This window comes from Delphinus delphis, chromosome 17 (assembly GCF_949987515.2).
Source record: "Delphinus delphis chromosome 17, mDelDel1.2, whole genome shotgun sequence".
Classification (NCBI taxonomy): Eukaryota; Metazoa; Chordata; class Mammalia; order Artiodactyla; family Delphinidae; genus Delphinus; species Delphinus delphis.
In genome coordinates, this window is record NC_082699.1 from 17,733,105 (window position 1) to 17,750,928 (window position 17,824).

At 35.4% G+C, this 17,824-nt stretch overlaps 1 protein-coding gene across 10 annotated transcripts in view; it reads right to left on the reverse strand.

Annotated features, from left to right (window-relative positions):
• The window catches only part of STAU2 (staufen double-stranded RNA binding protein 2), a 303,644-nt gene that overhangs the window by 173,371 nt on the left and 112,449 nt on the right, over nucleotides 1–17,824 (reverse strand). For all 10 annotated transcript variants that reach the window (XM_059994776.1, XM_059994773.1, XM_059994769.1 and 7 more), the window contains 2 exons: nucleotides 11,063–11,200; nucleotides 2,518–2,649 (listed from right to left, as the gene is read on the reverse strand). In XM_059994776.1, coding sequence (XP_059850759.1) covers nucleotides 2,518–2,649; nucleotides 11,063–11,200 — 270 coding nt within the window. The remainder of the gene's footprint in view (nucleotides 1–2,517; nucleotides 2,650–11,062; nucleotides 11,201–17,824) is intronic.

Sequence of the window (17,824 nt, forward strand, 5' to 3'; positions counted from 1 at the left end):
TTTTTTTTCACTGTTTACTCTTTTTGCTATTTAAATTCTTTTAATCATGTACATATCTTGCTTATTTTTTTTTAAAAGCCAACTTTTTAAAAACTGCTTTTACAGGGGTTTTTTTTAAATTGCTTTTGCTACATTCTCCAAAGATCTTCTTATTGACAAGTCATCATATTCACTCCTTCTCTTATTCGATCTCTGCAGCACACGACTGCCACCTTTTTAAAATCATTCCCTACTGCCCCTTTTGCAGGTATTCTTTCCTCCTCCTTCTTCCTGTACCCCCACGCACATTATCTGCTACTGAGATCTCATCATGTACACCTCAGAAGGACTGCTGGTGTCTTTCCCCTCTCCTCTCTACCACCACTGCCTTAGTTCAGATTCTCAGCATCTTTCACCTGAACAATTCTGCTAGCACGGGCCTCCCTGCCTTCAGTCCTGTCCTGCCCAAATCCATTCACTACATTACTTACAGGACTGTCTTTTGAAGAAAGCAAACCAGATCATGTCACTTTCAAGTTCAAATCTCAAATTAATAATTCAAAAGCTTTTACTTCACAAAAAAACAGTGGTCTCGGCTATTCCTGACTTTCCAGATTCATCTTCACATATCTAGAATTTTAATTATATTATAATTTTTGTCATATGATTAAAGCTCCTCACCCCTAACACTTACTGGTCAGTTCTTGCGTGCAGGGACAAAATTCCAGTCATCCCGTTATCTTCAATTTTAAGTGTTTGGCATTTAGTGGGGGTGGTGGTTAATTTTATGTGTCAACTTGTCTGGGCTACAGTTCTCAGACATTTGGTCAAATGTTATTCTGGGTGTTTCTGTGAGGGTGTTTTTGGAAGAGATTTACATTTAAATCACTGAACTTTGAGTAAAGCACATGGCTCTCTATAATGTGGGTGGGCCTCGACAGTTGAAGTCCTGCCTAGAAAAAGGCTGACCTTCCCTGGAGCGAGAGGCAGCTCTCTAGCCAATCGCCTCTAGACTCTGCAGCTCTTTCCTGAGTCTCCAGCCTGCCAGCCTCCCCAGCAAATTTTGGACTAGCCAAGCCTCCAAAATTGCATGGGCCAATTCCTTAAAAAAATCTCCGTGTGATACACACACGCACACGCACACGCACACGCACACGCGCGCACACACACACACACACACTCTCTCTCTCTCTCTCTCTCTCTCTCTCTCTCTCTCTCTCTCTCTCTCTCTGTTGGGCTCTGTTCCTCTGGGGAACCCTAAATAATAACACAGTGGGTAAGCAAAAAACGGTTTTCAAATTAATGAAATTAATGCCAGTTTTTTGTTCTATTTTATTTTCACGTAACTTACAAATAAATGTCTACGAGATTTATTTTGACATATTTTTATAAATCACCTATCAATTTTAAGTCAATATAAATGTGTTAAGTTAAAACAACATATACACAATATAGGAACTATAGAAACTTGAACACGTTAGGTTTCATGTTACAAATACTTTTAAAAGAAGAAAAAGCATTCATTAGCCAGGTTATAAAAACAGAATTGAAATCTCCAGTGATATCACACAGACAAATAATTTTTAATCACTCAAAATAACTTCCTAGATATCCACAGTACCTTAAAAAGAAAAGCATAGCTAAATATTTTTTAACAGATGATTTCATTTCTACTCTAGCCTTCAGAAAGGTGCTCCTACAGAAACTGAAAATATCCCTGAAACAGAATCCTTATGTGAGAAAATGGCATGGAAAAAAGCATATTGTTTATGATAAAAATTATTATTATGCCTGTTTTGTGAATGTTCATACAAATAAAATATTTAATAAAAATAATTTATACATATGTATAGATAAAATGATAATTTAATACAAAGTGAAATGAAGCCAGTTCCTGCCTAGTTATCTGCCAAGTCCTGAATTCAAGGTTCTCAGCTTCTCTTACAACAGAGGTAGGTGTTAATGATGTCATTACCTGCTGCAGAAGAAATAGGGGACCATGAACACAAGTCTTGGCAGAAAATAAACACCCTCTGAGTTTACCTTTAATTTAAAGTAAACAGAAAAATTAGTTTATAGAGTGTCTGTCCTATATAGCTCCTGCCCTAAAGGTGTAATCAGGATCTTTATTTCTAGTGTTTTCAGCTGTATTCCAGAAATAAAGGCTAACAACCTCTATTCTTAAAAAAGCACGAATTAAAACTGTGTACATAAGGCAAAAATCATCAGTCAGTAAGCTAAAAATTATTACATTGGTATTATATAAGATATGTATAATGATACAATGAACTTTTAGTATTTTCTAATTGTAAGATTATAATATTTTATCTTGAACCCTAAACAGCTGTTATTTTATACCTGGAGAATCTATCTTTAAAGAGATGAAGATAGAGTACCACCTTAGAAAAGTTAAAACTTGACATCTACTTTAACACCAGTTAAGACAGTACTTAGAGTCAAGGAACACTGGGACAGAATTTGCTCATCACTTTTGTACCCTGACAGGATAGAACTTGTCCATGTAAATTTAACTCTCACCTTGTCAAGTTGATCTTGAAGACTAGTGGATGCTTTATAACCAAGCTGTAACAGCATTGCTTCTGCAGCATTTTTTTTGGCTATCTTTTTATTAGGTCCTGTTCCAGTAGCAACTTCATTGCCTACCTTGACCTGGTAAGATTAAAGTAAGAAATTAATGATAGCTGCTTTGGTAACAAACCTTAACACCATAAAGCAATGTGTTCTGCTCTCTAGCATTCAAAAATATAAAGTTCAGTCCATAATAAAAATGGCAATTAAGATCCCTTTTATGTAAAATATATATGAATATATACATGGAGAAAAGTATGGAAACATGGTCCTCAAAATGTCAGTGGGGGTTATCTCAGGATGACAGAATCTTAGAAGATTTTTAGTTCCTTACATATTTCTATATTATTTGATTTTTAAACAATAAACTTGTATTATTGATATAAGCATAAAAATAAAATTCACATTGTAGAGAGTTGATTACGACTACATTTAGTATTCTTAATAAACTGAAAAGGCTGAAATTCATGCTGCTGCCACTTAAAATAATATAAAATGGGCAGAGGACCTGAATAGACATTTCTCCAAAGAGGACGTGGAGATGGCCAAGAGGCAAATGAAAAGATGCTCAATATCGCTAATCATGGGGGAAATGCAAATCAAAACCACAATGAGCTATCACCTCACACCTGTCAGAATGGCTATCATCAAAAAGAACACAAATAACTAATGTTGGCGAGGATGTGGAAAAAAGGGAACCCTCCTGCACTGTTGGTGGGAATGTAAATTGGTGCAGCCGCTGTGGAAAACAGTGTGGAGGTTTCTCAAAAAAACTAAAAACAGAATGGGGGAGAGGGATAAATTGGGAGACTAGGATTGAGATATACACACTACTATACAAAAAACAGATAACTAATAAGGACCTACTGTATAGCACAGGGAACTCTACTCAAAACTCTGTAATGACCTATATGGGAAAAGAACCTAAAAAAGAATGAATATATGTATATGTATAACTGATTCACTTTGCTGTACCCTAAAACTAACACAACATTGTAAATCAACTATACTCCAATAAAAATTATTAAAAAAAAAAAAAAAAGAACTACCATATGTCCCAGCAATTCCACTCCTGGGTATATATCCAAAAAAAACAAAAACACTAATTCAAAAAGATACATGTACCTCAATGTTCATAGTAGCATTGTTTACAACTGCCAAGATATGGAAGCAACCTAAGTGTCCATCAACAGATGAATGGATAAAGAAGATGTGGTATATACACACAATGGAATACTACTCAGCCATAAAAAGAATGAAATTCTGCCATCTGAAACAACTTAGATGGACTTGGAGGGTATTATGCTAAGTGAAATAAGCCAGACAGAGAAATACAAATACTGTATGATGTCACTTATATGTGGAATCTAAAAAATACAACTAGTAAATATAACAAAAAAAGAAACAGACTTACAGAAAACAAACTAGGGGGGAGAGGGAGGAGGGGAGAGGCAATATAGGGGTAGGAGATTAAGATGCACAAGCTACTATGTATAAAATAAGCTACAAGGACATACTGTACAACACAGGGAATATAGCCAATACTTTATAATAACTAAAATTGTGAATTATTGTATTGTACACCCATAACTTACATAATATTGTACAACAACTATACGTCAATAAAAGTCTTTAATCCAAAAAATAAATTTTAAAAATGATATCGTTTACCAAGGTTTACATTAAATAGTTCCTGAAGACAATTAATATATAAAGGTTAGTACAATACTGTGGTTAAGAACAAAGACTTCCAAGTCAGATTTAGTTGAAATCCAACTCTACTACTTCCTAGCTACATGAACTGATTCAAATTATTTACTACCTCTAAGCCTCAGTTTTTTCATCAGTAAAAGAGGGATAATACAATGACCTAATAGTGTTGCTTTGAAAATTAAACACAAAAATGTATGTAAACTACAGTGTATGTTACAGTATGTGAGTATAACTGCTCAATAAATGGTAGCTTTTTATCATTAGAACTATTCCACAGTTACCTTTTGTGAACACTTGATGTACACATGTATATATGTACATCAACATATTTAAATATACATCAGTCATTTTATATCCACGTGTACATTTCCTGAGTTGGGTAATGATTTTTTAGACTTGCATGTACTGAGATAATACAAATATAAAAAGTAAATTAGAAAACAAAAAAGGAAAGAATTACAAGGAGAAATAGAAAATACACAATGAGAGTGGAATTTGTTTTTATACGTTGTTCTCAGTAAGTGAGAGAAGCAGACAAGAAGATAATCACAATTTTGGAAATTAAACAATCTAAATAATCTATGGGCAAAGAAGAAATCTCACCGGAAATTAGAAAATATTTTAATAATAATGGAAATACAATATATCAAAACTTGAAGGATGTAGCTAAAAGAGTGTCTAGAAATAAGCCATAAAAGCTTAGAGAGGGCTTCCCTGGTGGCACAGTGGTTGAGAGTCCGCCTGCCGATGCAGGGAACACGGGTTCGTGCCCCGGTCCGGGAAGATCCCACATGCCGCGGAGCGGCTGGGCCCGTGAGCCATGGCCACTGAGCCTGCGCGTCCGGAGCCTGTGCTCCGCAATGGGAGGGGCCACAACAGTGAGAGGCCCGCGTACCGCAAAAAAAAAGCTTAGAGAAAGGCAGAAAAGTAATAAGCTAACCATCCATCTCAAGAAGTGATTAACAGCAAAATAAACCCAAAGAAAATAGAAAAATAGAGACAAGAGCAGAAATTAAGGAAATATAAAACAAAGTACAACAGAGAAGTTCAAAAAGCTTAAAGTTGGTTCCCTGAAAAGACTAATAAAATGATAAACCAAAGGTAATACTGATCACGAAAAAATAAGACACAAATAAGAATGAAAATGGGAGATTACTATAGCTTCTGTAGCATTACAAAATAATAAAAGATACTGAATATTTCAGCTAACATTTTTTGACTATTTACATAAAATGGAAAAATTCCTAGACAATACAAATTACCAAAACTGGCAGAGAATAAACTCTTAGCTATATAGATCTGTAACTACTAAAGAAATTAAAACCACAATTAAAAACTTTTCCACAAAGAAAACTTCTGAGAGCTTCTCCAGCAAGTTCCACTCAACATTTAAGGAAGAATAATGCTAATCTTACAAAAATTCATCCAAGAATAAAAAAAGAGGAATTAGTCCCCAATTATTCAGTGAGGCATCACTTTGGTTCCAAAATCCAACAAGTATAAGAAGAAAATTTTACAGACCAGTTTCACTCATGAACATAAATGCTAGTTTAAACCATATAATAGTACACTGAACAAAGCAATATTAAAAAGAAGAAAAATTGTGACTAAGTTAGGTTTATTCCAAAAATGCAAGATAAGTCTAACATTCGAAACTCAAACAAAATCAATGGAATCTGCTATATTAATCAGTTGAGGAGACAAATCATATGATCACCCTAATAAATGAAGCAAAAGCATTTGCTAAAACTCAACATTCATTCATGATAAAAATTCTTAGCAACTAGGGAAGGAAGAGAACTCAAACCTCAGCAAACATTATACTTAATGTTGAAGTTCTGAAATTAGAAACAAGACAAAAATGCCCTCCATTTTTACTAGTATTTAACATTTTACTGCAAACCCTGGACATAGCAATAAGGCAAGCGAAATAAAAGGTTTAAGAATTAGAAGTGTAAGAACAAACTGTCATTACTTGCAGAAATAATATTTACAGAGGAAATCCAAGAAAATGTATGGGTAAACTATAAGAATTTATGAAAGTACAAGTTCTTGTATAAAAGACAGTATACAAAAGCCAACTGCCCTTGTATAGTCCATCAACGATTAAGTAGAAAATGAAAAATATTAAAAGATACAATTTCTATTAAACAAAAATCAAATATCTGTGATGTTTAAAATCTTTACACATAAAACAATACACATTATTGAGAAATATTAAGATAAACCTAAAAGAGGTATGCCATTCTCATGCATTGAAGACTCAATATTATAATATCAATTTTTTCAAATTGACCTATAAATTCAATAAATTCCCATCAAAATCCCACACATATTTTCACAATATTTGACAAGCTGATTCCAAAATTTACATGGAAATGCAAGGTGCAAAGAACAGCCAAGATCCTTTTGAGGAAGAACAAGGTGGGGGCATTATTCTTCGGAATGTCTAGACTTACTATAAAATTAACATCAGGGAAAAGAGAGATAAACTTGACTGCCTTAAAATGAATTACTTCTATTCCTCAAAAAGTATCATTGAAATGCCATATAACTGCAAAAGGTTCACATTTCCAGAATATATAATAGATTCGTATAAATCAATTTTTTTAAAAAAAACAGCTGAAAAATGAGCAAGAAAGCTGAACAGGCAATCTATATCTGAAATTTTGAATTGTTTTATCAAATGTCACGGCAATTTGTTTAAAAAAAATTAGAAAACTTCAATAGCTTCATGTCACTTTAATAAAATTTCACAGCGACACCTATACTGGGTACTATCAATGAATGGCTATGTGATACAACTAAAACTAGTTTTCAGATACAATGTATGATAATTCTACACATATTTTTCTTTTTTGGCTTTTGTGTGTAATCATAACATTTGTTATTTCACTTGTGTCAGAACATATAGATTTCCATCTGGTATCCACACATGTGTACTGTTTGCCATTTATTCTTACACCATTATTGAGATTTTTATTTGTATTACTATTTCCATCACTACTTTTAAGCTTCAGTGAACCAGCTCCTTTTAAGGAATTAGGGATATGCAACACAGTGCTTAAAAAAAAAACTTAACAATTATAAATAATGTCCAAATTATATGACAAAGAACTGCACTTTCTAAACAGAGTATAACTCAAGATGAACTAAATGACATACTTCTTGCAGTTCTTGCATATGAGACACTGAAAATGTACTCATTATAGAACCTCTGTAACAACTATCACAAATCTTATAGTTCAGATCTGTGCAATGTTTTTGAAACATTTCATTGCTTCTCCTGAAACCAGAAACCACCACATTATGACAAATCAGCAAGTAGTCTATGGACCCCACTCAGAAGCACTGATCTAGTGCTGTTCACGGCATATCCTTGGAGCTGGGTGAACACACACACCTCCCACATCTGTTGGCCTGCACCTGACCCGATGTATCAAGGCCTTGTGTGTCCTTGAGTCCCTGGCAAGAGCCAGCCTCTGCTACCTGTTGTTTTTTCCAGTGCTTGGTTTGTTCCCCAGCTTCACCAGACCCTGTGTTGTTGCTGGAATGCATGCTAGCTAGAAGATTAGGCCAGCTACGTCAGAAGCTTCCTCTACTGCTCTGAGGGTCACAAGACTTGCCAAAGTAAATGGCAGCAAAAGATAACTGAGCAGCGAAAGATGTTTCATCTGTTTTCACAAGCTATATACGTCTTGTCATTCTCATTCAAATCTTCTGCTGCTTCATCCCTAAGTCTCATTTACCTGCCCAGGCCTGAGGCCCTCTGGCTCCAGGTTCCTGCTCTTGGGCCATGGGGTTCCCATCACAGCATTCACCTTAAATCTATGTCTGCTGGCTTTCCGTCTGACCTACTCTGACACCTCAAGACTTATTTCCAGAACTGGTGCTTCCAGATTCATTTTTCCCATTCACCCACCCCTTGTCTGACACAAGTTTTTACAGTTGCATGGTTCAATAGCTTGTGAGTAGTTGGTTACCCCAGAGTTATTTGTTACTATTGAAAAAGACCACTGTGCTAAAGGACTTTGATTCCCTGCCAGCACTCACAGTGGTCACTCAAAAAAAAGAAATCACTGCATTATAAAAGTCAAGTAAGTATGTAAGTAAACTTCCAAACATCATCTTCCTACAAAGCTCACAAATTTTATAACTATTGTAAGACTTTTACATTAAAATGCTAATTTTTCTGCAAAGAAGCTCAATTATTTTGCTACGCAATAAATTTAAGACAGACAGATTTTTTGTCTTTAAACAAATCATTTAAATTAATCAAGTCATCTGGACTTCCTGGCAGTCCAGTGGTTAAGACTCCACGCTTCCATTGCAGGGGTCACGGGTTTGATCCCTGGTCAGGGAACTAAGATCCCACGTGCCACACAGCACAAAAAAAAACAAAAAAAACCCCAAGATACTATTTAAAAAAAATTTGTTTTTAATTAATCAAGTCCTCAAAAAACCAACAAAAAAATTCTAAAATAGCATTTACCAAAAACTTAGTTATCTTTCACTGAGTCACAAATGAAATTTCCTTTACATATATTTTTTAAAATCTGGAGATCTTAATCACAGGTAGAAAAATTAACAACATACGACACGTAATAACAGAACGTGCTGATATACAATTTAGTTATCGTTATTTTCTCTTGAAAAATTAAAATATGCCTCCCCCCCCCCCAAAAAAAAAAAAACTTTAAGAAATTTTCTCTGGACCTAAATACCCAAATAATGTCATCAGAGGTTTTCCTTTACCTAGTAATCAATACAAGTAACTACATCCATTTTATAACACACATTTGTTTGTGGGGATTTTCTGGTGATAGATAAATATGAGCGCATTATCTTTAGAGAGTTTACTTCCACATTCAATTATAACGAATGATAACATTGTTTAAGTAGTTTATACAAAAGCCTTTACTTTGATGAAGTTGCTCCAATACTGTAATGAATCCACTGGGGCTTTCAGAAGAAGGAAAAAACAATATGAATTCAGTGTGAAAACATTTAGAAGTACAGCCAAATGTTCCTGTTTGACTAGAATGTTTATGAATACCCATAAAATGGAAGCTCGCCTAAGATATTCTAAATTCCTCTTTCAAAAGGGGTACTCAATATACTCCACAGGAAAGGAATTGTTTAATAAAGTCAAAGCCAGCTTGTTATTCCTGACACAGGTCTAAAATGTAGGGGATTTTTTTTTCCCCTCAAGTTTTGGAGTTCAAAGAATATTTTCTATAATTCTTTAAAGTCAAGAATGTAAAAAGAAAACCGGTGCACATGTTTAACAAAGTGAAAATACTGGAACCACACTGTTGCGGGTCCCAGTGACATCCAGACAATAATGTGTTCACAGACCACAGAAGAATTCCCCCTCTCTGGATATCTAAGTTCCCAACCGTGGTTTACCTGTAACTACATCATAAGTTTATATCGCCAACAAAAGCCTAACATACTAGCTCTCAATCAGGCAGGCAGCAAATATACCTCACATGTTTATGAAGGTCCTGCTACATACATACCGCCATATTGGGTACTGTGAGATAAAGCAACGTGGGGATTACAAATTAGGAAGGAAGGTAACATTTAGACATGCATGAAAGTTAATCAACATGAGATACACTATTCGAGTCCAGAACGTTTGCCATGGGTCAGCACTTAATTAACATCTGTTGATTGTAACTGGGTTTTATTACAAATGAGAGCCACAGGTTTGACTGGAAAAAGGTTCTCTGACAAGCCTATTATAACAGAAACAGTTGGGACAATGAGAATTTAAACACAGACTGGGCGTGAGATGATTCTAATGAACCATGCCTAATGTAAGAAAATGTAAGAAAAACTTCCATATGTTTTAGAGATACACACTAAGTACGTAGGCTAAAATGACATGTGGTTAGAAAGTAGCTTTAAAATACTTCAGGAAAAGAAGGAAAGGAGGGTGGGAGGAAGGGAGGAAAGAAAAACTGACGGCCAAAGCCCAGTACAGCAGAAATCATAATTGTTGGCTTTGGATGGTGGGCATTTTCCCTAAGATGCCATTATACTCTTCCATTATACTATTTTCTAAAGCATACTATTAAATATATCCACCTTTGGCTATGTTTGAAATTTTCATAACAAAAATGAAAAGTTTCTGTGATACCGGGGCTTGACTTGGCAAATGAAGGTGGACAGGTATAGGATTTAAAACGAAGGAGGGCATTTTAGGCCTTCTCCCTCATTCTCAGTCCCCACCCATCGACCAATACACCAGCAACCATTCTTCAGTTTTCTTGGCTTCACAACGCAGCAGTTAAGTCTCTCAGCAATTTCGAGTTCCTCAGTCCTCACCACAGTTAGGTAGCCTGCTAGCTCCCTTTTCCTAATTTATCTAATAACCCAAAAGCCCGTGCTCTTGGCCCTGTTCCACATACTACGTCCACCCTTCTAAATTTTGTTTCTAATTCCATCTGTCTTTTATTCCCAGTAGTTAATAGACTCCAGCTGCAAATTGCAACACATTAAGTTACAGATAGGCATTCCCAGTGATGAACTCTGTGTGAGCTCACAGCCCCTTAGAAACGCATACTATCTATTCTAACACGTCCTTGACACTTGAATGTTTCAACCAAGTGGGTAGATGGGCCTGGAGGGAATGAACACTTTAAATGTAAACAGTTTTATTACCTTCTACTATTAATTCCTAGTTTTCGTTTCCACCATATCTCTATTCCAGCTTCAGGATTTCTAAATTTTTTCAATAGCTAAAAAAATCTTTTAATATAAAAGTTAGAAATACCTGCATCACAAATTCCCGACGTCGAGGCATTCCTCTTTCTGAAAGCAAAACGTAATCTGGTTCCTTTTCCTTTTTGGCCTGTTGAATTTGAGCCAGGCGGCTAATGGGGTTCATTCCTTGACCATATTCTGGTCCAGCCTAAAAAAATTTAAGAAAAATTTTCAAAACATAAGACCTGCTTTTAAAACTTGTTATTAGATCCTTAAAGAAACCATGGTTCTCACCTCCTCCCCTGCACCCCAAAACTCTGTCTGAAATAAATGAAAATTTATAAAGGAAAATTAGGAAATGGATCTGAAACTAGGCTTCTATAGGATTTAGGGCTCAGAAGTATTATTGGTAAGTTGGTCAACTATCCTTTTAAACTCTTTAATACAGTAGGAGTTGCTTCACAACTTCTATTCATCAAAAAACACCAAAAAAAATGTAAGAAGACAAGCCATGAACTGGGAAGAGATATTTGAAATACATGTAAGTTAAAAAAAAGATATACCCAGTATCCAAAATATATTTTTAAAAACTCCTAAAAAGTATTAAGAAAAAGACCATCTAAAATAAAAATGGGGAACTCCCTGGTGGTCCAGTGGTTAGGACTCTGCTTTCACTGCCAAGGGCCTGGGTTCTATCCCTGGTGGGGGAACTAAGATCCCGCAAGCCATGAGGTGTGGCCAAAAAAAAAAAAGTGTTAAAATAAAAATGGGCAGGACTTCCCTGGTGGTCCAGTGGTAAAGGATCCACCTGCCAATGCGGGGGACGTGCACTCGATCCCTGGCCGGGGAATTAAGATCCCACATGCCATGGGTCAACTAAGCCCGCACGCCACAACTACTGAGCTTGCATGCCTCAACTAGAGAGCTCGTGTGCGGCAAACTGCAGAGCCCACTCGCTCTGGAGCCCATGCGCTCTGGAGCCCACACACCACAACTAGAGCAGCCCACGCCCACAACTAGAGAGAAGTCCACGTGCCACAACAAAGAGCCCACGCACTGCAATGAAAGATCCTGCATGCCTCAATGAAGATCCCACCTGCCGCGACTAAGAGCCAATGCAGCCAAAAATAAATAAATAAATACTTTTAAAAATAAAAGAAAAATGGGCAAATGAGATGAACAGATACTTAACAGAAGAAAAGAAAACATATAAAAAGATAATCCATCTCATTAAGACTCAGAAAATGCATATTAAAACCACAGTGAGGCACTATTTCATACCTATCAATTTAGCAAAAGAAGTCCAACAGCCTCAACTGGTGAAGGTGGGGAGAAACAAAAACTTACACAGTGCTGGTCATAATATAAACTGGAACACAATTTGGCAATGCTTAGTAAAGCCAATAAATAACCCACTCCTCAGTAGCCTCTTCAACTAGAAAACTGTTACCCAAATGTGCTAGCTCATTTGTATGGGAATATCCACAGCTGCATTATTTGAAATAGCAAAAAAAGAAAAACTGGAAATAACCTAAACATTCATCTATAAAAGAAAAAATAAATTATGGCATGTTCATACAATGGAACGGCATGTAACAGTGAAAATGAATTAAGTATTGCTACATACATCAAGATGAATGAATTTAAGAAAAACATGTTAAGTGAGAAAAGCAAGCACAGAAGAATATATAAAGTATGATATCATTTATATAAAGCCCATTAAAACTACAAAACACTGGTGAAATTAAATAAGATCTCAGTAAGTGGACAGACACACATGTTAATGGATCAGCAGACGCAATATTCTTAAAATGCTGATCCTCTTCAAACTCATCTATCAATCAAATCTATCAAATCAATCAAACTCAATCTATCAACCCCAATCAAAACCCCAGCATGTGCTTTTGGGTAATAATTAATAAGCCAATCCTTAAAATTCATATGGAAATGCAAAGGACAAATAACCAAAACAACCTTGAAAAAAGAACAAAGTTGGAGGAATCAGACTACCTGATTTCAAGATTCATTATAACGCTATAGTAATCAAGATAGTATGTGTGGTACTGGCAGAAAGACAGACAAAGAGATCAATGAAACAGAACAGCATCCAGAAGTACATCCACACATATATGGTCAACAAAGGTGCAAAAGCCATTCAGTGGAGAAAGGGTGGTCTTTTCAACCAATGGTACTGGAACAATTGGATATTCACATGTAGAAAAGAACCAAAACTTCAATCCATACCTCACACAAAAGTTAACTCAAAATGGTTCATAGGCTTAAGTGTAATATCTAAAACTAAAACTTCCAGAAGAAAATATAGGGGAAATTTTTCTGGTTTGGTTAGGTAACAATTTCTTAGATACAACACCAAAATCACATTCAATAATAATAATGATAATAAACTGAACTTCGTCAAAATTAGTAACTTCTGTTCTTTAAAAAGGACAAGCCACAGGCTTGGAGAAATAGTTGCAAACCACACATCTGATTAAAAAAAAACTTGTACCCAGAATGTATAAAGACCTCTCAAAATTCCGTAATAAATTTATATTTTAAATGTATTATTTGTTATTATTTAAATTATTACTTAAAACTTTTTAAGCGAGCAAAAGATCTGAACAACACTTCAGCAAGCTTCATGTGCTGCTGCATATACAAAAAAATGCTCTATCATTAGTCACCAGAGGAATCTGAACCAAAATGAGATATCAATATGCATGTATTTGAACAACTGAAATTTAACTATACTACGTGTTAGAAAGGATGTGCAGATACTAGAATTCTCACGCATGGCTGCTGAGAAAACAAAATGGTTCAATCACTTTGAAAAACTATTGGCAGTTTCTTAAAATGTCGTATACCTACTAAATGACCACACCACTCTACTCCTAAGTATTTACCCAAGAGAAAAAAAAGCATATGCCCAGAAGACTTAGACACAAATGTTCACAGCAGCTTTATTTTTAATAGCCCCAAATTAGAAGCATCCCAAATATCCAACAAAGAGTGAATGGATAAACAAATTATGGTATATCCATTCAATGTAATACTACTTAGCAACAAAACAGAACCAACAATTAACAGCTGTAACAACATGGATGAATTTCTAAATTATTATACCGAGTGAATGAAGCCAGTCAAAGAAAGAGTAGCTGCTTGGGAATTGAAGGTGGGGGGATTCCAAAGAGGAATGAGGAAACTTTGGGGAGCAATGGATAGGTTCATTGTCTTGACTGTGGTCATGGTTTCACAAGTGTATACATATACCAAATCATATCAAATAGTATGCTTTAAATATGTACAGTTCACTGTATGTCAATTACACCCCAATAAAGCTATTTTAGAAACCAACCAAATACCATTTTCCAGAAAAACAAATGTAGTAAAACTGTAAGATTAGGAAACATTAAACACAAAACTAATGATGGCAGGTTACCTAAGGGAGGTGGTATCAGGATGTGACAGAAGAGGGTATACAGATAGCTTCAACCTTACTGAGAAATGTTCTATATTCAAGCTGGGTGGTAGGTTTTACTTACTCTTACTTAGTATGCTTTTTAACTTACATACACATCCTATATAAACCTTTTAGAAGGCACTCTATTTTTAACTTTATATAAGGTAATGTTTATGAATAAAACTTGATAAAAGCTTTCTTTTTATGTATAGCCTTTTTAGTGGCTTCTAAAAGGTTTAAAAACAAACAAAAAATAAACCTTTGCAAATCAAATATTTTTTTCTGCATGCAAACTAACTTTCTTCATATATTATTCCTAGAAATAAAGGTTTGCATGTCATATGGTCAGCACTTTATATCCACCTGTGAAAATTTACTCTAAAACAGGTATTAGCGACAAGGGTAATCACTAAGTTACAGTTTATATATGTTACACTAAACTCACAGAAGAGCCACTATATAGTCTTAGCTTTTCCTGTAGTTGTTGAGTCTCGACCTATCTAGCTTGGTGCCGCAGGTACAGCCTCTAAGTCAGATCCTGCAAGGTCCTTTAAATTATGTTTTGGGGATTTGGGGTTTTACCCAAAGAACAATGAGAAATTACTAAAAGATTTTAAGTAGAGGCATGACATGATCTGATCAGTATTTCTAAAAGACAACCCTTTTAGAAAGATCTTTTGATGTCAAAAGTACTTGTAGGAAGAAGGCCAATTAAAAACCTACTGTAGTAGTTCTGGCAAGACATGACTGTGAGTTGGATCAAAAGGGTGGCAGGGAATGGAAAGAAATGGACCAACTTAGGAAATATTTAAGTGATGGAATCAATAGGGTTTGATGATTGACTCTATACAAGGAGGTGGAGAGATGTTAAAAATGACTCCCAGGATTCTGTTTCAGCAGCTGGATGGGGATGCCCGTCACTATGATAAGGAATATGCAGGAGGAGGAAGAGGTTCAGGAGGGAACACGATGAGTTTTGGACAGAGTTTCAGGGGCCTGTGAACTATTAAGTGAGAGGCCCAATAGGCAGTGTCGAGCACAGAAGAATATTTGGGAATCATCTATATAAGGACTGAATTGAAGCCCTAGAAGTATGAAGAGCAGCCTGGGAGAGAGTAAGAGAGGGAAAAGACTGAGAACTTCGATACTGCAATAGTTGGGTAGAGGGGGAGAAGAAAGAAAAGGAAAATTTTAGCTTTTGATAAAATATTGGTTTCTACTTCTACTTACATACCAAGAAAATGAAAAAAATATATATTGTAATAGAAGTATAGAAGGACTGATGAGAAAAGACAAATACAGATAATAACCCGTAAGTCTAAGATTGAAATGCCAATGAAAAGGTAAAGGGAAGCTCTTGGGTCTCGCACTAGAAGATGTCCATGAAGATGGTCACATAAACATGTACTTCCAACGGTATGTTGTCTTTATTCCTGTTTAATTTGCCTATTTTATAAGAATGGCTGTAGGTTCCAAAGATGTTGGTGATACAGATTCCAATGACAAAGAACCAGATGCATAAATCCAATCAGAGAATAATGGAGTTCTGAGAACATTAAGAATGGCTGGTTTCTTCCCTTGACTGAAATTAACTACTAGCACCCTTGAAAATGAAGTTATTCCTTGGATAGCTAGTCTTAGATTATCATTCTACAAACCAGTAGGGACAGTCTTATTCAGAAAACTTTATCTCCAACATCAGAAAACCTTCTTTGAGGCCTCATCTTATAGAAGAGAAGCTACATTAAAGAACAGAATCTAAACCCAAAGACACCATCAGGGCAGTATTACATTTTAACAAGGTGACTCTGTAGAGTAAATTAAAATCCAAAAGGAGTTCACAACCAACCAGTTTCAAATGGGCACTGGCATCAGATGTGACTGGACCTGAAATCTGACTCTGCTCTGTGATCTTAGGGAAGTTTCTTAAACACCAAGAACCTCATCTGTAAAATGGGGATAATATCTACAGCACAGAGCGATTAAGAGGATCAAATGAGACAATGTGATAATTTCATTATTCTAAATAAAATCAAGGTAAATCATCAACAGCTATTTTCTCTACTTCTATTGCATAATAAGGAACGGTAGACCCTAGATGTAGAAGACATTTAGGGAAGTGACTAAAATGCTGAAAACCAAGACACCGTCCAAGCTGATCCACTTACTGGCCCAGTAAGTGGAAGGTCTGATCGTACTCAAAATTCTCTAGATTCCAACTCATTGTATGCATGCTGCTTTCTCAAAATAACCTTACATTTCAGAGAATATCTACAGACTTTAACATAAGACAGATATGGTACAAGAAACTCCAAGTGTGATGTATGTGAGGAAAATTGCAGGGGGCGAACCAAATCTGGGACTGGGGAGGATCAGAGAAGGCATCCCTGAAGAAGTCAAGTTTAAGCTGAGATCTAAATGGTGGATAGGAAGAAAGTTCTAGAATAACATGCTTATATACTGGAGGTGGTAGCAAATTATTTTTAAAATTCAAAACGTTTCTCCCCCCCCCCCATTTGTGGAATAACATTTAAACAATACTCTTGCTTTTAATGGCTATGGTTAAAAGTAACAAGAGTTATATTTATATTCTACTATAAAAAGTGATAGATCTTTTCTAGACTAAAGGCTTATTATTCTTAATTTATTAAGATCAGATTTAGTTTAATAGATTAGGTGGAGGTTAATGTGACCAGTTTTGCACTGCCATTCTGATGCAGAGCACTGTTCTTCCATCATGGAGAAGCTATAGATTTTATATGTATAAAGATTTAGGAAAACAGACCATGGATACATTCATGCACATATAAAATGTGAATAGAATTAGATACAAAATAACAATAGCTAATATTTATTGAGTACTTATTATTTGTATTGTTAATAAATATTTAATAATAATGACTAATGCATTCTATGTATTATTTCAAGTAACACATAACAATCCTGTGAAGCAAGTTCAATTATTATTCCTACTTTATAAATAGAGAAGTGAAAAGTTAGGTAACTTGCTCAGGTCACAAGGATTCACACTCCAAGGTCATTTTCTGACTCTGATGGCCATTTTCTTAACAACCATATCCTACTCCCTGACCATGTGGTTAGAGCATATAAATGAAAGCCAGTCCTCAAAACCACTGTGACTCATGAGGAGTGGATCTATTTGGCGTTTATTTTTAGTCTACCTTGCAGCACAACGTAGAATGCTATTTCAGGAATTGCATAATCTACAGCCTCTCAGTGAAGTAATGACAGTATTCAGTAAAAAGAACAAGTATTTATGTAGTTGTTTATACAGGTATTTGTGTATTTATGTAAATACGTCTGCATGTATTTTTAAATAAAGCAAAGGTACAAAAATCTAAAACCTACAGA